Here is a 23,523-nt window from a genome sequence, read left to right as displayed (position 1 = left end):
ACACAGCGAATGAAGAGAGAGCAGACAACGGGGGAAGGGGAGATAAATAAATCTTTAAAAAAAATTTTTTTTAAGACAAGGAAGCCTAGGGGGTCAGCAAAAAGATTAAAAAGAAAGTTTAAAAGTTTGGACCAGATAAATAATTAGAATCCTAACAGATCTGAAGTTAGGTATTTGCTAAGCTGTGTGAATAACTCACTTTCTTCCTCACTCAAATAATCTGCATATGCAGGAAAATATTCTTGAGTTTTGTTAGTTTTTTGCCCTATTTGTCTTTTATACTGCTTCAGGCATAAGCCTTTGCAGACTTCCTTTGACATGCAAAAATCACTATCTCAACTTAGTTTTCTCCTCTGAAGTAGTGTAGACCGGAAACCTCAGGACTTTATTTAGATCTAGATAGACCACTAGATTGCCTAGCGGTGTTCCTCTTTTGCAGATAAGCAGGAGAGGAATAAACAACTCCAGGCAAAGCTTAGGCAAGCATCTGGGTGACCTATTCTTGGATGGGGAGCAAGGAGTGGAAAGAAACTTCCCAAAATCCTAGTTTTGGATTCACCTTTTTGCATGCTCACCCCTGCCTCCCAGCCAAAAAGTGTTTACACAGTAATGAAATGTGCACCTTTATTTGCTCAAGCAGGAAAAACAAAAAAAAAACAAGAAGCCCACTAACGATGTAGATTTCGGGGCCCCTTTCACTCCTTTTCCCACGAACAGTGTGGCTCGGGGTCTTCAGTCTCTCTTTGGTCTCGCATCCTCCCATGCCACACCGAGTTAGGGAGTAGCTGTATTTCCCAGGGCTCTGGCTAATGACACGTGTTCTACAAAGCTCTGCTGCAGGAAGCAGCACGCTCTCCACATTTCCTCCACGTCTTCCCGCGCCCCGCCCCGCCTCACCCTGCCCACCTTGCTGCCGACCAATCGCGCCCCGAGGCGTAGCCCACCCTCCCTACCGCCCGCCCCCTGCCCCTCCGCCTTTGTTCTACTCAGCAGCTTCGGTCGGCCTGTGCGCTCCCAGCAAACCGAGTGGCAACCGGTGATTGGTGGTCGCCGCGCAGCCAATCAGAAAGGGGCACCTCACGTTAGGGCTTGGAGTTTTAAACGTCCGAGCCCAGGAACATGCAAAACAGCCAGAGGAGGTGTGCTTTGGCAGGCGGGAGGAAGGAAGCCCTTCCCGCAGGCCCCACGCTGGTGCCGAAAAGAGGCGATCACGGCGTCAGAGGCCCACTGCTCCACGGCGCTTGGACGTGGACTTGGGAGCACGCGCCCCCGCGCGGGGCTCCAGAGCTGCCCTGATCCGCGCGCGCCGGCTTCGGGCTGAGATTGGCCGGCCTGCGGGCTTCCTTTCGCCGCCAGCCAATCGCCAGAGAGAACTTCCTGGGGTATTTTCCGCGCCCCTCCCCCCCCTCCCCCAGTTTCACTTTGGAAGGCCAGGGGGTACTGGGCCAAGAGCAGAAGGTCCGGGGGTGCCAAGAGGCTGCTGGCACGAGCGGGCTGAGCTCCACACCTCTGCGCTGTCAGCGCCGCCGCCGCCCCGATGAAGTTCCGGAAAGCCTGCCTGCTCGTCCTGCTCTTGGCGCTGGCGCAGCTGCTGGCTGTGGCGAGCGCCGAGGAGCCGGACGCAGGTGAGCGGGCGAGCGCACCAGGGAGGGAGCGGGCCTGGCTGGCCGGAGAGCGCCGTGAGCGTCACCCCGGGCCTGGGTTGGGGGCTCGACGCCCGCTGCGCGGGTTTCGAGTGTTAGGAACCTTTGCTGGGCCATCGCGAGTAGACGCGCTCCCGGTGACCGGTTGGGCTTCTGCCCAGATCCCCCAAAACTAGGGACAGGCGCCGCGCGCGAGTGCGACCTTGTTGGAAGTTTAAGGGGTGGCAGCCCGAGTGGGTAGGATCGCACCCGAGATCCCGGGAGAGGCGGCCAACAGGTTCGGGTTGTGGGCCACTGGACACCCCCTGCATCCCGAGGCTTGGACGTGGAGAGGAGCGGTCCCCTCAGAGTTCCTCCTTTGCAACTGGCTCCTTCTCCCTATTTCTGCTCAGGTTTTTGTCGGGGTCCAGGCTAGTGCCCTCTACGCGGTTCTGGAAAGAAGGGTGGTGACCAGGGAACTGGTTTAAATTTCCAGGCGAACACGCTCACGGAGTGTCAAGAGGAGAGCACTGTTTTCAAACAGGTTTTCGGGGCAAGGGCGTGTAGGTACAGGCGAGAGCTCCCCGAGACAGCCGCAGACAGCAAGCATTTAACTCTTTAGAAATATGGCCTGTAGAATTGGAAATAGTCAATCCAAGCTTTCCGGTTTGAGGAAGAAAGGGACGGCTTTGTTTGCAACCTTTAGAAACCAGAGAAACTGTTCCTTGTGAGCATTTATTCAGCGCCTACTATGTGCCAGTCACTGCGCTAGGTTCTGGAAGTAAAAAGGTGAGTGTGGTCCCTGTTAACTAGAACGCTTACTCCGGTAGGAACGACACTTACTATATAACCATTAGTCATCGTACCTGGATTTTTCCTTGAAAATCAGTGAGTTGCGAACAGATACGGTAAAAGGACTTGGTTGATAATTAGAAAGTATTAAGAAACAATCGCTATTCCTAGAGAACCTGACACCCGTTATTGGTCTTAACCTTTCTCTTTGCTCTTTCTCCTAACAACATTAGGCTTTTTCCTAGCGAGTTTGTTCCAATGCAGATAAACCCCATTTTTTAATATTAGTATGTAGGGGAAGTGTGAACTTTATACTCTTTCTAACAGATTGAGCAACTTGTGTGGGGGTCACCAGGTCAAAAGAGTCTTTGCCCAAAGAGAAAGCAAAGTAAAAATATAGCACGTGGTGCAAAAACACCTAAAGCAACTAAAGAGCAGTGTTGCTCACAAGTGTGCCTCAAGACCTTTCACATCCAAATCACCTGGGATGATTTAAATGGTGAGTCCCAAAATATACTGAATCAGAATGCAGGGTGGGCCCTGGAATCTGTATTTTAAACAAGTTCTTCATTGAGTCATGGACAAGATAAAGTTGGAGGACCCATGAGCTGGCACATAATTTCAGGAACATAGCTAAAAAGCAGAATACCTCTGTTTAGTTTTTTATTCAGTGATTCTGTTTTTGGAAGATTCTTGAGAAGACTGGGGAAGTGGCAGACTTGGGTGGGTGGACCTCAAGGGCTGCCAGGAGCTGTGGGTTTATCTTGGCCCAGGAGGCCTCTCCTGTGGGTCTCAGGTCACTAATGCAGTAGGGTCCCTGAGAAGCAGCTGCCCCTGGAGTGAGCCCAGGGATGCTGAGGTGGTCATGGTCATGACCATGGGCAGGCCCCGGGAGGATGCCTCTCAGGGCCAGGGTGGGGCTTCTAGCCTTACCTTTACTTTCCCCCATTTCTGAGAGCATCCCTGACCCTAAATTTTGAATTCCTATCACAGATAACTTGTCCAGCAGATTTATTTTGAGGTCACACCCCACCCCCAGATGTACCAAATCCGGCAGATTTTGGAGTGTGGTGGGGGTGGGGTGGGCAGGCTCTTTCATTTCCAATTCAAATACAGTGGTGTCCACGTACCTAAACTTTGGTCATGAAGTTGAGCTTAAGCTCTGGTGGTATAAGCCTCGGTTTGTAGGGGTTTTCTATGCCTCAGAAAATACACTAATGTTGTTCGTTGCCTCTTTTATATGGAATTGAATTGTTTAAAATTAAAGTGGAAATTCACTTGTGTATGATGCTACATACACAAAGGAACTATTAAACTGCCCCTCTTTTTTCAGTATGAGAAGTATCTCCAGAGCCTTATTATAAATATTGCAGAAAACAAATGATTCCACTTTGGGCTAATTGGGGGAAAATTCTAATGCAATTCTTGGGCAGATTACTAAATTCTGTCTCAGTTTCTTCATCTATTAAATGAAGATAGTTTCATGTCAAGTGATGAGATGTTTAACAGCTCAGTACTGTGCCTGGTACATAATACATAGGTGTAATGACATTTTCGGTGTTCACTGTAACCTATTGTTATCCTAACGGTAGAGTTATTTAGGCACTTCTCTAGTAGGGTTTGGAAGAGTGAGCAGCTGAGGTGGAGGAGTGAAGATGTCCTTAAGTAGCTGCCTGAGTCCAGGCTAGGCAGGGATCCAGGGTCATCAGTCATATGTACTCAGTGGGGAGTGGACAAGGATTAGTGATGACATGAGTAAGTCATGTGGCCACTGTATTTCAGGAATGGACTTGCTGTGTGAGCTAAGCAAGGTGGAAATGAATATGTGATGTGTGAGGCTTTATTTTGCACCCTTTTAGAAGGTGCTGAAAGGTTTGGGATCTATTTTCTCTTGTAGAAAGTCCAATTTTAAAGGTAAAGCCTCGTGAAAAGTGGCCTTCCCAGTAAAATGGGGCATGTTTTGCTCGTGGTGATGTGTGGGTTTTTAGTGCATAGGAATGTATAGACAGCACCATCTCAGATTGTTGCTGCATCTTTGGGCTGCCTGTGAGTTGGAGTCCACTTCTCCCCCCCCCCCAGATTATTTTTAGTTGTTTCTCTCCCCCACACCCTGTTGTCTGCTCTCTCTGTCCATTTACTGTGTCTGCTCGTATTCTCATTAGGCAGCTCCAGGAACCTATCCTGGGACTTTCTAGGATGGGAGAGACGCACTCATTCTCTTGAGCCACCTCAGCTCCCTGGTCTGCTGCATCTCTTATTGTCTCTCCTTTGTGTCTCTTTTTGTTGCATCATCTTAACTGCACCAGCACTCTGTGTGGGCCAGCTCGCCTTCCCCAGGAAGTCACAGGTATAGAACCCTGGACCTCCTATATGGTAGACAGGAGCCCAAGCACTTGAGTCACACTCCCCAGGGTCCACTTTTAGTTCAGTTGAGGCCTTTATTATGTAAGGAATTTTCTGCTGTTTGTTATACATCAAAGTATCAAGAGATAAGGTTACTCTTAGGATATCTATCCCTTCCTAACTGCTTGACACCCATTGACTCCTGAGAGCTCCACTGCTCAGTGCTCAGAGTCTGCTTCAGGCTGAACGTAGATCAGAAAGCATTTTTATTTTTTCCTTTTTGTAAAATGGATCCTGGACAGAGGACTTGACTCTCTGACTGTGTTTTAGGCCTGTGTATTGGATTGAGTTCCCCTTCCCGCCCTGGCTGAGTTTTCCACCTTCAAGAGTGGATTAAGTTCCCCAGGGCTTTCTTCCCAACCTTCCTTCAGTTTTCCCCTCTGGCTCCAAGTTAATCTGATTCTCTTACTGGGGCATTGCAGCCAGGCAGTGGTAGTGGGTGTGGACAGCCCACACGCCCTCCCTCCCTTGCCGATAGCCCCCGTGAGTACCCAGACTGGGGGGAACGGGGGTTCCTAGGCCTCCCAGCCGAAGCAGGGACTGCAGGCAGCTGCTCGTCAAGCCCCTGCGACTGCCCCCAGGGAGGTCATTTTGGGTAGGATTTTCAAGTGAGGAGTAGTCAGGCTAACCTTCAGGAAAGCCTCTTCTGGCCAGTGTCCCACAGAGCTCAGTACTGGGCTTTCCCTGCTGGGCTGTTGTAGGCACGGTCCTGGAAGCACCTGCAACAGTGACCCCTGGTGGGCCAAACTCCATACAGAGAACTCCAACATACACTCACCCAGATACCCAGGTCTGCCAGCTTTTAACATTTTGCCACTTTTGCTGTGTCATTGTATCTGTCCATCTTTCTGTTTATTTTCTAAATATTTGAGAGTGGGTTGTATACATCAGAGTTTTCAAGTTCAAGAAAGTTAGGCATACAAGAAAATCAGGCATACAGTTTTTTTCATATGTCCCAATAATGACCTTTGGGCATTTTGACCAAATGCCTTTAGTTGTTATTGTCTCTTTGATCTTTCTTCCTTTTCTTGAAATTGTAGAAACATGTGCATCATGAATGTTCCTGTCTCAGCCACTCCCCAGCGTACAATTCAGTAGGAGTTACCACATGCACAGTGCGTGCTGCCCTCACCACCATCCGTTACCAGAGCTTTCCCATCGCCCCATTAGAAACCCTGCTCCCCTGGCACCTGTAACCTGTGTTCTCCTTTCTGTCTCTCATAATTTGCATCTTCTCGCTATTTCAAAGTGGAATCACATAGTATTTCTTGAATACTCCACAGCAAAAGGTTTGTACCTTCCACCTTCCCCTTCCCTTCTCAGTGGTCTAGAACGATGTGGACAGAGGACAGGAAAACCTCGGGTTATTCTCCTCTGAGGAAGCTGCTTTCCCTTCAACTTGGCTTCAGGCTCTCCTCAGCGAGCTATCAGAAAGCTCTTGTGTCTCTGGAGGTCCCGGGACCCTTCCCGTATTCCATGCTCCGTGCTTTCACCCACGCTCACTGAGGTAACTGTCTTCATGTAGGACCTCCTGTCTGGTGGCTCTCGGTTGTTGAAAGCCACAGAGGAAGAGGGGGAACTTGACCCCAGGTTGTCTCTTCCTCTGCGTCCTGTGAGGCATCGTGGCTGCACACACCACGCCCAGGCAGCCCTCCCACAGCCTCCTAGAGCCCTCCTGATGGCAATCCCGGGGACTGGCTCTCCGCTATAGGCTGGTCCAGCCCAGAGATGGGCCGTGATACTCACCCCTTGATGCTGGGGAGGGAGAAGCTGAGGTGGCTCGGGAGAATGGGAAGGGCCTTTGGGCAGGGCTGTGGCACAGAGTGGAGAGGGAAGGGGTGGGGCAGGAAGTGTGATAGGAGGACAGAACTTGTCAGAGAGTCACAGAAAGTCTGCTTGTTTAGTATGTCTCGGATTCATGGGTTTCCTTGTGGAATTTAGAGCTGTCTCTCCCTCTCCCAACAAAGCAGAAAATTATGTTTTAGTTGGAGAGGCAGCAGGGTGTTATTCAAGGGAAAATGGTTGAGGAAAGTGTGGCTAAGTAGGGGTGGAGGTGAGTTTTCTGGTTTGCTTTTTTTGAAAGTAGTTTGCAGATTGGTAGTTTTGTTGTTGTTGTTGTTTTAAGATTTTTATTTTTTATTATTTCTCTCCCTTTCCCCCCGCCCCCCAACCCCTTGTTGTCTGCTCTCTGTCCATTTGCTGCATGTTCTTCTTTGTCCGCTTCTGTTGTTGTTAGCGGCAGGGGAATCTGTGTTTCTTTTTGTTGCATTATCTTGCTCCATCAGCTCTCCGTGTGTGCAGCGCCATTCCTGGGCAGGCCGCACTTTCTTTCACGCTAAGCGGCTCTCCTTATGGGGCACTCCTTGCGTGCATCAGCACTGTGCATGGGCCAGCTCCACACGGGTCAGGGAGGCCCGGGGTTTGAACCCCGGACCTCCCATGCCCTATCCACTGGGCCAAGTCCGCTTTGCAATTGGTAGCTTTTAATGATGAACAAAGCTGCTTTTAATGATGAACAAAGCTGCTCGCCCCACCCATACCCTCCAAGTGGGCTAGAGAAGCAGGGAGTGATGTTGCCGTGCGGGAGCCGGGCAGCCGGGGTTCCCGTCCCTTGTAGATGCATGCTGCAGAGCCAGCACTGGATGGAGTAGGGCAGGGGTGAGTCCCATGGGTTCCATGAGCCTGTCTTCTGCTGTCATGTGTCATATCGCACCCCACCATGAGTATATTGTTCACACGGTAGACCCCCTTCTTCATCATTTTTCATCCGATTGCCGTCCTTCTCCAATAACTTCCAGATAATTTTCAAATGAGCTTCAGGAATGAAACCAAGAACCTTGATAAGATATTTATGTCCTAAGCAGGTTAGCACTGCTTTTGGCCTCATGACTAATGTGGCTCCCTGAAGGGAAAAGTCTTGGACCAGCTTGGGGTCCCCTGTCCCATTCTGGACAGTGGACGCAACCATGGGCTGTGTTGGTTAAGGCATCAAGAAGTGGAGACCAAGTCCGAGACTCGTGCAGCTTGTGGTCCATTGCTGTAACTCACCCTTGGTTCCGTGGTGGGGGCAGATGGCCTTCTCTTTCTTTGAATACCACCACCTCACCTTACCCTCAGCCCCAAATACAGTGCCTAGCAGTATTGCTTTATCTCCTGGGAAACATCTCCAAAAAAGAATAATAATTGGCCCTTTGAAACATTCTGGCTTCAGAGTTAATGAAATTGTCATGCTTGCTGCATTCAGTTCTGTTTACTGATGTGACAGTAGCTGGAGAACATGATTAGTAAGAACTGCAGTGCCACGGTCCCTTTATATATATATAATTTTATATATATATATATATATATAATTTTTGGCCAAACTATATATATGTAGTTTGGCCAAAAATTAAGTTAAACCTTAAAAATAAGATATGTTCAGTTTTTTTTGCATTCTGGGAAGAAAATTTTACTTCCAAGCAGGACATCTCATAAAGGTCTAATTTGTTGTATATTTTTGATGCATGATGGGCCTGTTTAAATCATTAAAATCTTTATGGAATAACTGTCACTCTTAAAAATTACTCGGGGGTGATTTTGGAAGTAAAATCTGCTTCCCCTTCACACTTCAGCTTTTCCTTGAGGATTATAAAACCTCTTGGACTGTTTTATATTAAGACATACCCATGGAAAGCATAGAGGTTGTAGAGGAGGAAATGTAACCTTGCCCTTGAGCACGGATGTGGGGAACAAACAGAGAATGAGATGCTGAGGAGGCGAGGTCTGGGAAAGACTGCAGAGAAGGAGGTGCTGAGGGGTGGCTTAGAGCTCACTGTGGGGAGCAGGGAGGCAGGGGTGGAGGCTGAGGCTGGGACAGGAGATGTGTAGAAGTCTGGCAGGGAGAAGGGGCTGGTCCTGCCAGGGAATTCTAGTACTGTGGATGTCAAGCCTCTTTTAGCCATGTCCTTTTTTTATAATGAAATCTTGTGAGGTCGCCCAAATATGCCAAATAAGAGCAGAATTAAGAGAGGCCTGATACCACCACCCCTTCTCATAAAGGCCCCAGGGTCCACCCAGGACTCATGACACATATTTTGAGACTTTGGGGTTATAGGAAAGTGGTGGGGTTTTTTCCCATATATTTTTCTAAAAAGCCATTTTATTGAGGTATATTCACATACCATAAATCCATCCATAGTTTTTAATCAGTGGCTTTTAGTATAATCAGAGTTGTGCATTCAACAATTTTAGAGCATTTTATTTACCTCAAAAATAAAAACACCCTACCCACTAGCAGTCATCTCTCAATCCCTCTGTCTTTCCCCTGCTGAATATAACTGCTAATCTAATTCCATCTCTATACATTTCTTTATATTTGCATTTTATAGAAATGAAGTTCAACAATATGTACTACATTGTATCTGGTTTCTTTCATGTAGCATAACGTTCTCTATTTTTCTTTTTATAATTGATGGAAGAATGTTAATATATTTTTATTCCATATAGTCCATAGTTTGCTTTAAGTGCATTTTTCCCCATATACCATTCTAGTATTAACACCTGGTAATAGTAATATACCATATGAGTGTGGCCAATAGTACAAGAATATTCTTTCATGAATTAGAGGAAATGTATGTTGCTATTACAATATGTTCCTTTATTATTTTTTTATTAGAAAACTTATATGTTTATAGAAAAATCATGCAGAAAATACAAAGTTCCCATATACTCCCTCATAATTAACACCTTGCATTAATATGGTATCTTTGTTGTAGTTGATGAAAGAATCGTATTATAATCGCTCTGTTAACTGTGTTCCATAGTTTATATTAGGGTTCTCTGTATTGTACAGTCCTGTGGTTTTCATTTTTAAGTTTTTATTCTAGTAACATTATACGTCTCTCTAAGGAAGAGAATTGCCAGTTTCCTAACCAGTCTGGGTATTCTCCTCTCAGATTCTCTTAATCCAGAAGATGCCACCGAAGATGAAGATGAGGAAGAAGAAGATGAGGAGGACGAAGACGACTCAGAAGTTAAAGAAGAAAATGGTGTCTTGGTCCTAAATGATGTGAACTTTGATACTTTTGTGGCTGACAAAGACACTGTGCTGTTGGAGTTTTACGCTCCCTGGTAAGGATGAACCTTTTTCTGGTTCTGCTGGCTAGATTGACTGGGGTCCCATTACTTCCAGAAATCTTGGTGTTTCACGTGCTCAGCCCCTTACAAGGTCATCTAGAACCTGGTAGGATTGGAGTATCTGGGGTACAGGTTTTCAAACCCTTGGTTTGTACCCTGGGAGCCCTGTCATTTGGACGAGTTTGCATTGAGCATCTGACGTCCCATCCGCCAGGGAATGCAGTCTTCATTTGTTTTAAAGTCCAGTGTTTCAAAATAGTAATAACATCGAGAAGGTTACAGCTGAGAGGGAGGGAGTGTTTAACAAGCACTGTCGTCAGGGCAACCTGAGCTGGTAACAGACTTTGAGTCCTGTGTTGGAGACTCTGCCCCAGCCCATCTCAAGGCCACTCTACCTCCCTCTTCCCTGCTCACTCAGATGATAATCAAGGAGCTACCCAGAGTACCAGCTCTCGGCCTCTGTGGCCATTTCCTTCTTGCACACAATCCCCTGGGGTAGACGGCCATGTTACCCCACTTCTTTCCCTGTCCTTCACTCCTCCTCATACAATACATTACACCTCTTGTTTTCCTTTATCCCCCCTCACCTCTCTTCTAACTGCTGATTTATCTCATCATTTCTCTTCCCTGCCCTCCCTGTTTTCAATTTTGAGCTGAAATAATTGAAATAGACTCATATTTGTCTGTTCCCTGATCTTCAAGCACGGCATAAGTTGTTTTTTAAAAATACCTAATTTAATAGTCCTTACCAAGGTCTGTGGAGGTAGATTTGGTTTCAGACCACTTCACACTCTCAGAACTCTGACATCATTGCAAGTCAAGTAGCTCTGAAAGACGCCATTGTACACTCATGAAACAATGAGGGCAAAAAAGATACATGACATCTTAGATAAATAGTTTTGACCTCACAGACCCCATGGACCAAATTTTGAGAAACCGATAGGTGAAAAAATGAAGTTTAGAGATTAAAGATTTTACCCAAATCAGAGCTGGAATTTAAACCTAAACCTTTTTTTTTTTTTTTAAAGAAAACTCTAACTTTCCCCATTGTGTTATATTGCCTCTCTCAGCTGCAAATACTTCTGGACTTAAAGCCCAAGTTCTGTGTGTATTACTGGACTTGAATCCTCATGTATCCTAAGGGTACATCAGTACAGTTAACCCGGTTTTCCATTCCTAAATCTAACTCACAGGTGTGGACATTGTAAGCAGTTTGCTCCAGAATATGAAAAAATTGCCGCGACCCTGAAGGAGAACGACCCCCCCATTCCTGTTGCTAAGATCGACGCGACTTCGGCGTCGACGCTGGCCAGCAGGTTTGATGTGAGCGGCTATCCCACCATCAAGATCCTTAAGAAGGGGCAGGCTGTCGACTACGAGGGCTCCAGGACCCAGGAAGGTGAGCCGGTACCCACACTGTCAGGGAAACCTGGGGCCCAGGACTCTTCCCTGGAACAGAAAGTGAGGGGAGCGGGAAATGGATAATAGAAAGGAAGCCAAGTCTTCCTGTCTATAGGACTGTCTTCCCTGTGACTCGTGCGAATGTCCTCCACTGGAATGTCACCTGGAACTGAGATCTCAAACGCTTCCTTGAGTGGGAGAGGCGCCTTCACATTTCAGACCATGAAACTCAAGATCTGGAGCAGCTATGTTAAGAGATGATGTTATATAAGAGACCAAATTCCTTGATGGTGTTGTAGAGCAACAGATCTTCGCCTTTGGTGAGCATCAGGATCACTGGGAGGGCTTGTAAAACACAGACTGCAGAGCCCGTCCCAGAGTCTCCAATTCTGTGAGTCTCGGGGCAGGCGCAGCAGTTAGCCTTGCTTGCCAGCTCCGAGGCCTGCTGGTACTGCGGGTGCAGAACCACATGCTGACATCCACGGGTACAGACAGCACTGTCCAGGGACCCTCCAGGCAGCAGCTCTACAGTCGGGCCTGATGGTCCCTGCCTGGCTCATAGGAGGCACTAAACAAAAGTTACGGTATCCTTCAGCAAGGTTTTTTTTTTTTTTTAACCAATTTTATCGATACATAGTAATAAAGCCTACAGTTCATCCAGTGTACAATCAGTGGTGTTTGATATAATCACATAGTTGTGCATTCATTATTTTTTATTTCAATAATAATAACAAACACAGCAAGGCTTTTAATTACCAAAACAAAATGCCTTTATGCCATGCTAATTGCGTGCCTAACCCAGACAAGTGCCTTCTTCTTGCTGGACCTCAGATTCCTCATCTGTGGTAACGCCAGGTTGGACTTTGTGACAAAGTTGCCTTTGATCATGCTGTAAGCGTCTGTCATGATCCTTTAGAGCAGTGGACTCCGTTGTGCAGTGCACAAAGAAAATGTCACCACTTTGATTAATACTTTCCCTTTGATTTTGCCTATTTATTGATGAGGTAATACATTTATTGGTTTAAAAGTCAGAAGGGTAGATAAGGAATAATCTTTCTATCCTGTGCTTGGGGTTATCTGACGCCCCTCCAGGATGGCAGCTCATGTAACAAGTTTCTTCTGTTTCCTTCAGATATACTTTGTAGACATAGTGTGTTTTTTGCATGTGTATATATACTTTTCCTCATTTTTACACAGTTTGTTAGCATATCGTCAGCACCATTCTGCACCTTGGTGTTTTTTCTTGGCAGGTATGTCTTAGCCATATCAGTAGGTGAGGAACTTAATCTAAAAACAGGTTGAAAGTGTGTACTTTTATCACACGGTGGCCCCACGGGAGGGAGTGTGTACCATGACTCAGCCATGGAGGCGGATTTTATGCACCCTTCAAGATGAAGACAGGATTTATCAGGATTGGTTCTGAAACGTGGTGCCTTGGTAGACCCTCCAGCCAAAAAAGAAAAGGAAGTTTGCAACCACTGTTTCTAAGCACCACTTGGAAGACTTTTTGGAAGAATGTATTCCTGTGGCCCACCCGGGTCTTGAACCCATGTCTGAGGAAAGAAGCCGTAGATGGGCATTTCTGTGAAGGCTTCCCAGATGATGCCAGTTCAGCCTGAGTAGTGTACGAGCTGCTCCTGTCCTTCTACATTTTCTCTCGATTTCTGCATGCATTTTCTGGCGAATGTGATATATCAATGCTAGATGTCTATGATTAAATACATACGCATGAGTACCTGTTTAGGGGGTGCTCTCCAAGTTGTATAAACAGACATGTGATCAGAAACATTAGGAAGTGAGCCCTCATAAGGTTCCTTTGCAGTTAGCATTGTTGTCTGGTAAGAAAGGAAATCTCGGGAAACGGACTTGGCCCAGTGGTTAGGGCGTCCGTCTACCACATGGGAGGTCCGCGGTTCAAACCCCGGGCCTCTTTGACCCGTGTGGAGCTGGTCCATGCGCAGTGCTGATGCGCACAAGCAGTGCCCTGCCACACAGGGGTGTCCCCCGCGTAGGGGAGCCCCACGTGCAAGGAGTGCACCCATAAGGAGAGCTGCCCAGCGCAAAAAAGAAAAGTGCAGCCTGCCCAGGAATGGTGCCGCCCACACTTCCCATGCTACTGACGACAACAGAAGCGGACAAAGAAACAAGACGCAGCAAAAAGACACAGAGAACAGACAACCGGGAGAGGGGAGGGGAATTAAATAAATAAATAAATCTTTTTTAAAAAAAGAAAGGAAATCTCATTCTTCAGGTAGGTCTTTTATTGTCTAGAGTAAAGTCATCAGGTAGTGTACGTGGCAGTGGAAATGTGACAGACATTTCCTAGTAGGTGAACAGTGGGCCTTCTGCTCCTTAACTGCTCAAACTACAGAGATGGCACTGGCTGTACTGGAGAAGCCTTCGTGAGATGAAGTTGCATTTTGGCTTCTCCTTGTGGAACCTGCCACTTTACCCTCCCACCCCTACTTGCTTCTGGACTGGAGTGACGGACCTGCCAGGTTGGGGTCTAAGTGCAATCATTCTCATTTCTTTCAGAAATTGTTGCTAAGGTCAAAGAGGTCTCCCAACCCAACTGGACCCCTCCTCCAGAAGCCACACAAGTGCTGACCAAAGATAACTTCGATGACGTTGTGAATGACGCCGATATCATTCTGGTGGAGTTTTATGCCCCATGGTAAGATGGGTGTCAGTTTCACTTACTAAAAAAAAGATTTATTGCTAAGGCATGGATGAGGCCCTGCATATTCAGGAAGTGCCATGGCAGGCAACGGGGGTGGGGGAGCAGAGACACAGGGGACCAGGCAGAAGTAGCTAAGGAGCAGGGTGTGTACGGGTTGTAGGGTGCGGTTGACCTGCTAAGGCTTCTAGAAGAGGGGGGTGGTCTTCTGTAGAGCCTCAGAGGAACTGTGGTCTTCCTAGGGGTGGGATGAGAATAAAACATAGGCCTGGAGCTTGAGATGAGTGAGGCGTTACCAGGACAAGAGTGAACCCATGCAGTCCCTGTACCATTGAGGCTGTCGGGAGGGAGTGTGGGCTGGGCCCTCAGTATGCCCTTCTGTATGCCAGGCTGGAGGAGCACAGACCCCTGGCGCCGAGGTTCTCATTCTTCACTGAGCTGTTGGCTCTGCCCATGGCCAAGCGACATTCCAAGGAGAGGGTCCGATAAGAAAATACATGTGAGAGCACTTTAACTGTGGCATTTGAGGTGAATGCTCTTTCATGCCCAGCAGGAGGCAGTTCAGTGCCATTTGAAGGAAGTTAACCTGGCCACAGTGGGAGGAAGGAATGGGGAGCTGCAACAGCAGGCAGCCAGTGGCAGCCGGTGGCCTCCTGTTGCCTCATCCGGGTTTCATTGTCTGACCCTTGCAGCCGTCCCTTCTGATGTACTTGAAGCCTAGTTTCATGAATCTTCATTTCCGCTTGTGGCTGTTTCTGTATATGTTTGTTCCCTTCTTCAAGATGTAAGGGAAGAGTAGGTCTCAGAAGTTGACCTTTAGCCCTTGCACACAACATTGTATCCTTTCCTAATGCCTGAGCTTTTGGATTCCTGTCTTTTGTCTCCTCCTCTCTCCTCTCGTTTTGCCTTCCTGTCTCCCAGGACCTTCCACTGACCTCCAACCTTAAGACCGTCCAGCAATTCTTGTAGGAGAGAAACGGCAGGGAGCCAGGATGGCAGGGCCTGCCCCCTCCATTCACCCGTCAGGAAGTTCTCATTTTGAGGCAACAGCCTCACAGACGTGAGTTAGAAGTGGAGAAGACACATAGCCCTCAACCCAGGCCTGTACCCCACCCCCTTCCAGCAATAAGGAAAGCCCCAGTTCCACCGAAGACTCAGGTCAGGGTCTTAGCGTTTGAAAGGGGGTTTGACTGATGGCTCTTGTCTGCTGGGATCATAGCCAATTCTGGCCCTCATATAATAGATGGTGACAGATCTCACTGAGGGAAGCCTAGTGGGAACAATGGGAGCATGAAAACTTGCAGAAGCAGGAAAAAGGGGAGGAGAGAGGACTGGAGGAAAGAAGGTGCCTGACCGAGAAGCAGCAGGGCAGAGGGAGTGAGAACCAAGGTGGGTGTTGAGGCTGACTGGTGAAGGGCCGGGCTCGGTGAGCCCAGAGGCTGCTGCTGCCCCTTGATTATCTCACTTTGCTGTTGCAGGTGGGGGGAGGCACAGCAGGGGTGAGGAGAAGTCAAGGGGGTCGTTGAAGTAGACAGGCAAAAAAAGAGCAAAGCGAAACAAAGACTGCGTTCAAGGGAGCGGTGAGCACAGCGCCAAGGGGCCGTCAACCTTCCGAGCAGTGGCCTGGGACCGCATGTATCAGGGTGACTTCACTGTGTCAAATAGCGGTTCTGTGCGTTGGCAGGCTTGGCTTTGTCAAAATGTGCTCTGTAGCCGAATGGAAAACAACCAGTTACGAGTGAGGAAAGGGACCATCAGGCAAACAAGAGGCTTCCAGTGGTTTGTTCTGAGATGAGTTACCCAGGAAGGCAGTCCAGAGAGGAAGCTGGAGGGCCTCCAGTCGGCAGGTGGAGGCTGTGGCTGATGCACAGCAGGGTCACGTCTTCCACAGAGGAAGGCTCAGGGCTGAAGCCAGGGGCCAGGACACCCTCATATCAGGCAATGCCCGACAGGTCCAAACCCAAGGCTCTCTGGATTCTGCAGCAAAAACCACTGCCCTTAGCAGTTTTTGGATGAATGAATGAAAAGACTTTGGCAGTTTGGGAAGAAAGTGAGGTGGGAAAGAAGGGACGAAATGCCCCGATGCCCTGCAGCAGCCAGCGCCCTCTCATCTCTCCTGCCTTTGTCTTTGCCATAAAAGAGGCCCCAGCCTGGTGGGTGGGGGGGTGGGAGAACAGCCAGCAAGTACACTGAAATCTTTCTGATGAGTTAGTTTACGAAGTCTAAACTGATGAATTCTAAATGCATGGTCATCCAGGAGCTAGGATCACCAAACTGTCTGATAAGCACGCGCAGTAAATACTTACTGCACAAATTAATCTTGGCTATAATATTTCAGAGAAGAGTTATCCTTTAGATTGCAAATAGTGTGCATGTTTTCAGATTGCATCCTTGAACTCATTTCCGGTGCCCTAAGAACCTGGACAAGACCGTGGTTTATTTTGACTCAGTGCTGAGAACCTCCTGTGTACTGTGCACCGGGCTGGGCGTTACTGGCCAGTTCTTACCGTTGCTACATAGGCTGCTGTTAACTAGTCTTAAGTCCCAGCTCCCTGATCAGACCATCTTCTCCTACCTTGGTTGCTTTGAATTGGTGAAGGTTGTTGTCGGTGCTCCATTCTCTGCCTCAGCTGGTGTTGCCTCGGTCCACTGTCCTTTTCTTTTCCCATCTCTAACGGGATTGTGACTAATTCCTACCTCTACTGTACTGTCCCAGCTCAGCTCTCCCTGCCTATAAGAAGCCATCCCGACTTGCGTCCTTGCCTGCCCTCACTTCCCCCAAGCAAGAAAATTCTCTCCCTTAGAACACCACCTCTCTAGGCATTTCACTGTCTTACAGTTACGTTCACGTCTGTACCTGTATTCTACATGTCCTCCACGCCCCCGAGGCTGTGAATGCTGCTAGAGGAAAGCGCATGTCTTGATCATGTTTGTATTATCTGATGGGCTTAGCTCAGAGTCCTCACCTGGAAGACATTCACAGGCTTGCTAAATTTGGCTGAAGGCTCTGGGAACACAGCCCGCATTTCTACACCTCGTATAGCTGTGAGGATGGGTCCACACTGAAACAGGTCCCTGATAAAGCTAGCTTCCTCTTGGCAGGTGTGGACACTGCAAGAAACTTGCCCCTGAATATGAGAAGGCCGCCAAGGAGCTCAGCAAACGCTCTCCCCCGATCCCCCTGGCAAAAGTCGATGCCACTGCAGAAACAGACTTGGCCAAGAGATTTGATGTCTCCGGCTATCCCACCCTGAAAATCTTCCGCAAGGGGAAGCCTTTTGATTACAACGGCCCACGAGAAAGATATGGTACAGCCTCTTCCTTCTCTAATACTGCCGTGGGGAAGGGTAACGTCCCTGGTGGGAAGTTGCCTTTGAAAGTATCGGGAACTGGGAGATGTGGGCAGTGGTGACGGGCAGATTCAGAGGGCTCCTCTGCTGGAGAGCCCCAAGGCCCTTCTCAGGTGTGTGCTCTGCTCCCAGGGATCGTCGACTACATGATCGAGCAGTCTGGGCCCCCCTCCAAGGAGATTCTGGCCCTGAAGCAGGTCCAGGAGTTCCTGAAGGATGGAGATGATGTCACCATCATTGGAGTCTTCAAAGGGGAGAGTGACCCTGCGTATCAGCATTACCAGGATGCTGGTAAGTAGTGACCCTGGGGTGAAGGTCAGTGCAGCCTCCCCAGGCCCCTTCCATGTGAGGTGGCTGGGAAGTTTGCTGCTTTTGCATAAAACTCCTGGGGGCATTGATTTGGGAGATGCCTTGATGGAAGAATTAGAGTCAGCTTTAATTCTGGGGTGGGTGTTGGTGGTTGGTTCTCTTGTTACCTGGATCACACAGAGTATTCTCACATATTAGATGCTTGACATTGGCTGGACTGCTTCCCTTTCTGGGGTCTGAGAGGAGGGGGAGATACAGAGTCATCACAACTCATTGTCTACTTTTCTTCTCTCCCATGAGTGTTTAGAGAGCCCCTTCTGTAAGAGGAAAGCCTTTTTTTTTTTTTAAGATTTATTTATTTATCTCCCCACCCCCCCTCCCCGGTTGTCTGTTCTCTGTGTCTGTTTGCTGCGTCATCTTTGTCCGCTTCTATTGTCAGCGGCACGGGAATCTGTGTTTCTTTTTGTTGCGTCATCTTGTGTCAGCTCTCCCTGTGTGCGGCGCCATTCCTGGGCTGGCTGCACTTTCTTTCGCACTGGGCGGCTATCCTTACTGGCACACTCCTTGTGCGTGGGGCTCCCCTACGCGGGGGATACCCCTGCATGGCAGGGCACTCCTTGGCGCCGGGCACTCCTTGGTGCATCAGCACTGCGCATGGGCCAGCTCCACACGGGTCAAGGAGGCCCGGGGTTTGAACCGTGGACCTCCCATGCGGTAGACGGAGGTCCTAACCACTGGGCCAAGTCCACCGCCAAAGAGGCAAGCGTTTTGACTCTAAAATAAGGGTTTTTTGAGTAAGATCAGCATTCACGGCTCCACCTCCCAAACAGGCAACCCACCAACTTGAGGAGAGGTTTTAAACCCCAGGAAGGGTGCTAGAGATGGAAAGTCAGTATGTGAATGTAGGAATATGTGGTGTTCATGTGTCCTCCATGATTTACTCTTTTAATGGGCATCTCGTAATCACACTTGCCAGTTGTCAGTGGCTGCTGACAAATTAGTTTTTTCTGTGAACATTGAGTTTGTTTTTATAAATTCCAAAAAATAGGATTAAGGTATCATATCTTTACCAGTTTTTTAAAAACAAACACCGTTCAAGCGTTTAAGCTCTACATATTCTACGTGCAGAATTCATGGTAGTAGTTAAAACTCTTTTGGGGGTGTTTAGTTTGACTGCTATGCATAATGAATTGAACATAGGTCTCTTAAAAAAATGTAATTTTCTATTTTGTTATTCTCTTAATTTTTCAGCTAACAACCTGAGAGAAGATTACAAATTTCACCACACTTTCAACACTGAAATAGCAAAGTTCTTGAAAGTCTCTCAGGGGAACCTGGTTGTGCTGCAGCCTGAAAAATTCCAATCCAAATATGAGCCCAAGAGCAACGTGATGGACATTGGGGTCAGTGAGGGTCTCGGAGCTCACAGTGGGACTCTCAGAAATGCCTGATGTTCTCTGAGACCTCTGCTTGAGCCCACGTGTGGGTTCTTGAAGCATGGAGATGTCCCACCAAGCCCCTTTCCCAGCCCCCTCTCCCTCTCCTGCTGGTCCTTCAGAGGCATGGTTAGAGTGGTTAGATGGTGGTGTTCAAAGCATAGGGAGCTCTCACTGGTGGGTGTGAATCCATCTGCACACCCAGCAGGGCAGGGTACCCCAAGGCAGCTGGCAAATCTTCACCTGCCTTTCCAGAACAGTTGCTTCCATTCTTCACATCTTCTGGCAAGTAAATACCAGTCTCCCTTAGCTACGCATTCCACTGTGGGTTTGTGCCTGCCCATCTGGCATTTCTCATAGATAGGACGTATTGCTCGGTCTCAGCTCAGTCTCAGTTACTGGAAAGTAGCTTGGGTGCCAAAGCTACGAAGCTGTGGCACGCACTTCCTATTCACTGAATTAAGGTGTTAAGCTTGGCTTTCTTTCTGCTAGCCCTCCCCTCTTCATCTTCCTAAAAGGAAGTGCTAGATTGCACTCACCTGACACTAATACATCCTACCTGGCGAACACCTGCAAGGCTCATGAGCCAGCTTGAAAGAGCCACTGCTATTGCTTATCCAAAAGCAGCAGTTGCCTTGGTGCTGCATCCTCTGCATTCATGACCTCATGGCTCTGGCTCAAAGAGGAGAAGCAGGCAGGCTCAGGCTAAACCAGTCAACCAGTGCCTCAGCTTTGTCTGATTCCAAATTCTTAGCCTAGATGACACTGTGCCTTAGTGTAATGTGGAGATTAAGGGTATGATCTCTCAAAGTCAGAGTGCAGATCCTAACTCAGCCACTTACCAGCTGGGTGAGCTTAGGTATTACTGAGTCATGCTGGTGCTGTTTTCTCACCTTTAAAATATATCCTTAGCTATGGCAGTTGTGCAGACTAAATAAGCAGAAGATAAAAAGTATGGCCCAGTTCAGTCCATGTTAATGGCTGTTATCACCCGAAAGCCAGTCCTTCCTTCAGCATTTTATCATTGAGCTCCTTTGACATTGAGCCTAGACCCAAAGGTGGGGATGCATGCTTCTCTCCCTTTCCTTCAGAAGCTCACTAAGTGTCTTTGGAGGAAAAGGAGCCCAGTAGAGCTCAAAAGATACCAGGGACTTACTGAGATGTGCTTGAATGGAGGCAGGCCCCAAATGTTTCCCTTCACATTGAGAATGTAGAAGTTCCGAAAGTCTCCACTCCCCAACTTACCTACCTCCCACCATGCTGAATCCCCTCAAAGCAAACATCTTTATTCACCAACAGTAACAGGGAAAGCTGAGAGTGCACCTTTGAGATGCAGCTCCTTTTTGTCGGGGCCCAGTCTTCATCTGTCCCCTCTTTGAAACAGGGTTCCCCAGAGGGAGCTGCCATCAAGGACTTCATTGTGAAGCACACTTTGCCATTGGTAGGTCACCGCAAGACGTCCAACGAGGCCAAGCGGTACACCAAGCGCCCCCTAGTGGTTGTCTACTACAGCGTGGACTTCAGCTTTGATTATAGAGCAGGTGAGTGACAGCCAACAAACCCAGCCAGGTGGGTGGATAGCTACTTGTTTGGAAATGCCACCTGGAGCCCTTGCAGGTTGGTGGCCCGGGTACATTTTTCATTCTCTGCTTTATAACTGTCCTTTTTCTTGCTTTTTCTAGCAAAAGGGGTCTTTAGAATAGAGTCTTGTGCCCTCGTAGAGGTGAGGTCCCCAAGGTTCAGAGAAGATAGGAGAAGGCCTGTGCTCACCCACCCTTTGAGCAGCAGTGCTAGGACTGCAACAGCCTCCCACCACCCAGTCCAGTGGTTTATGTCACCCACTTATTGTAGGCTTTTTTGGCGCGTGGTCCCTGGCCCACCTGCTAACCAAGTGTGGCCTTTTTAGAGATGCTTTTCTTTCTGGAGGAAATAAATATGGGGCGTATGCCTTGTCGGGGAATATTCGCAATAGAGTTTAAACACCTCAGGAAGCTAAGGTGGGATGTTCTGCTTACCTGCTCAGCTCACAGCCCTGGTTCCATTTCAGCTACCCAGTTTTGGCGGAACAAAGTCCTGGAGGTGGCCAAGGACTTCCCTGAGTACACCTTTGCCATTGCTGATGAGGAGGACTATGCCACAGAGGTGAAGGACCTTGGGCTCAGCGAGAGCGGGGAAGATGTCAATGCAGCCATCCTGGACGAGAGCGGGAAGAAGTACGCCATGGAGCCAGACGAGTTTGATTCCGACACCCTCCGGGAGTTTGTGACAGCTTTCAAAAAAGGTGAGCTGCTGGGGAATGGATGTAGCTCAAGTGGTTGAGCACCTGCTTCCCATGAACGAAGTTCTAGGTTCAATCCCTGGTACCACATAAAAACAAACAAACCAGCTTTCATTGGGAATGGATGAAGCTTAATGGTTGAGCACCTGCTTCCCATGTACAAGGTCTTGGGTTCAATCTCCTGTACCTCCTAAAAAAGAAGAAAAGGGGGGCGGGGCTATGGTTCAGCCAGGTCTGAGGCTCTCATCATGCTTCCTTTAAGCACAGAACCTGGGCAAGGAGGGTGGAGGAGGTTGGGAACCTGACCCTTGGACCTCCTCCCCTGTTCCAGATCACATGGCTCCATATTCCTTCCATATTCCTGCCATATCCTGACCACCAGGGCCCTGCAAGTCAGCCAGCAGCTTCCTTCCCCAACCCTAATCATTTCCCAGTATCCTTGTAAAGGAAGGGACAACCATAGCCCCCAAACAAAAAGGCACTAAGACAGCTTAGAGGTATGCTGTCTAACATTCAGAAGTATTCCTTGGCCATTGGCAGTCCTCACATCGTTTAGTTTGAAAGCAAAAACAAGATTTTGGGGTCCATCTCACACCTGATTTATGCTCGCTCAACTGGCAGGCTCAACCAACTAAAATTACAATTATAGCCAGGTCTTCCAAGGGGGCATCCGAAGGTCCAGCCACAAAAAGATACAGCAAAGTTTTTGATGAAACTAATGACCTTTGCTTGTGACTTTGGACCCTGACACACAGCCTCTTCATGCTCATTCATTTTGCTCATGAGTTTGACCTTGGTTCTTTATCCCAACCTGAAGGGTGGGAGAATGGAGACAAGGAGAATCTCAACTGATTCCCAGTTCTCTTTCTTTTCTCCTCTTGCCTTTTTCTCTTCCTTTCTTTCCTTTCTTCCCTTTTTTCTTTCCTTTCCTTTCTTTTTTCTCCCCTTTCCTTCTTTCCTTCCTTCTCTTCCTTCTTTCCTTCCTTCCTTCCTTCTTCTTCCTTTCCTTTTTTCCTTCCTTCTTTCTTTCCTTCTTTCCTTTCTTTTCTTTCCTTTATCTCTTCCTGCTCTGGGGCCTTTTCACAACTTTTCACTACTCTCCTGTTGCTTTCCTTGTCAGGAAAACTGAAGCCGGTCATCAAATCCCAGCCTGTGCCCAAGAACAACAAGGGGCCAGTAAGGGTTGTGGTGGGGAAGACATTTGACTCCATCGTGATGGACCCCAAGAAAGACGTCCTCATTGAGTTCTACGCCCCGTGGTGCGGGCACTGCAAGCAGCTGGAGCCCGTGTACACCGACCTGGGGAAGAAGTACAAGAGCCAGAAGAACCTGGTCATTGCCAAGATGGACGCCACTGCCAATGACGTGACTAGCGACCGCTACAAAGTGGAGGGATTCCCCACCATCTACTTCGCCCCCAGTGGAGACAAAAAGAGCCCAATTAAATTTGAAGGTAGCAACAGAGATCTGGAACATTTGAGCAAGTTTATAGAAGAACATGCTACGAAACTGAGCAGGACCAAGGAAGAGCTTTGAAGGCCTTGGGGCAGAGGGTGGGAAGGGACCAGACACACTGTAGCTTCCAGCAGCCAGTTGCCAGGGCAGCCCAGGGGAGCCTTGTGGGCAGAGGGTATTAATACAATTGCAGTATCTCAATTTTTTTTTAAATTTTTTATATTTTGATATTTCACCTCATGCTCTGAATACTGAATAGATATGAGTGGTTCTGTAGTTTAGTCCAGATTTTTATGGAGGATTCATCTATTTTTTATCATTACTTGGGGTTTGATTTTTTTTTCCCTTCCACCTTCTTTAATGTTTTTCCTCAAAGCAGATAAGATGAATCTCAAGTGTGTGAATGTTTTTTTTATTTAAAATTTAAAAAAAAAAACTTCCTTTGCCAAATCATGTTGATTTTGCCTTTTTCGTTTATTGTTCTCTGAGGAATTGTTAAAGAAGATTTCTTGGCTATTGATGTCATTTGGGTTTTGATTTCTTCATGTTATGGAAGAAAGTGAGGACCCTGGCAAGGATGTACTTCAGTTTGACCTTTGAACTGCCACCCAGTTCAGGGAGAAGCGGCGTGTCTAGTGGGACTGCATAGCTGTGCCTTTTCCCTTCAAAGCAAGGACCGTGCGTG

The 23,523-nt window shown here is 48.0% G+C and overlaps 1 protein-coding gene across 1 annotated transcript; it reads left to right on the top strand.

The window, feature by feature from the left end:
- The first annotated feature begins 982 nt into the window (after positions 1–982).
- PDIA4 (protein disulfide isomerase family A member 4) lies at positions 983–23,358 on the top strand. Its single transcript, XM_004484235.5, has 10 exons — positions 983–1,625; positions 9,752–9,926; positions 11,126–11,331; positions 13,869–14,007; positions 17,113–17,318; positions 17,493–17,651; positions 18,921–19,072; positions 20,490–20,646; positions 21,153–21,386; positions 22,504–23,358. The coding sequence occupies exons 1-10, from the start codon at positions 1,538–1,540 to the stop codon at positions 22,917–22,919; spliced, it is 1,932 nt and encodes a 643-aa protein (XP_004484292.2). The 5' UTR covers positions 983–1,537; the 3' UTR covers positions 22,920–23,358.
- The last annotated feature ends 165 nt before the right edge of the window (positions 23,359–23,523 follow it).

Source organism: Dasypus novemcinctus, chromosome 5 (assembly GCF_030445035.2).
Source record: "Dasypus novemcinctus isolate mDasNov1 chromosome 5, mDasNov1.1.hap2, whole genome shotgun sequence".
Taxonomy (NCBI): domain Eukaryota; kingdom Metazoa; phylum Chordata; class Mammalia; order Cingulata; family Dasypodidae; genus Dasypus; species Dasypus novemcinctus.
This window is presented reverse-complemented; position numbering and strand designations above follow the sequence as displayed.

What these genes read in the sequence shown, in the direction of transcription:
- PDIA4 (XM_004484235.5), top strand. Translation starts at nt 1,538, where the DNA reads ATGAAGTTCCGGAAAGCCTGCCTGCTCGTCCTGCTCTTGGCGCTGGCG. An exon ending in GCAACGTGATGGACATTGGG is followed by an intron (nt 19,073 to 20,489) that starts GTCAGTGAGGGT and finishes TCTTTGAAACAG; the next exon opens with GGTTCCCCAGAGGGAGCTGC. An exon ending in TGTGACAGCTTTCAAAAAAG is followed by an intron (nt 21,387 to 22,503) that starts GTGAGCTGCTGG and finishes TTTCCTTGTCAG; the next exon opens with GAAAACTGAAGCCGGTCATC.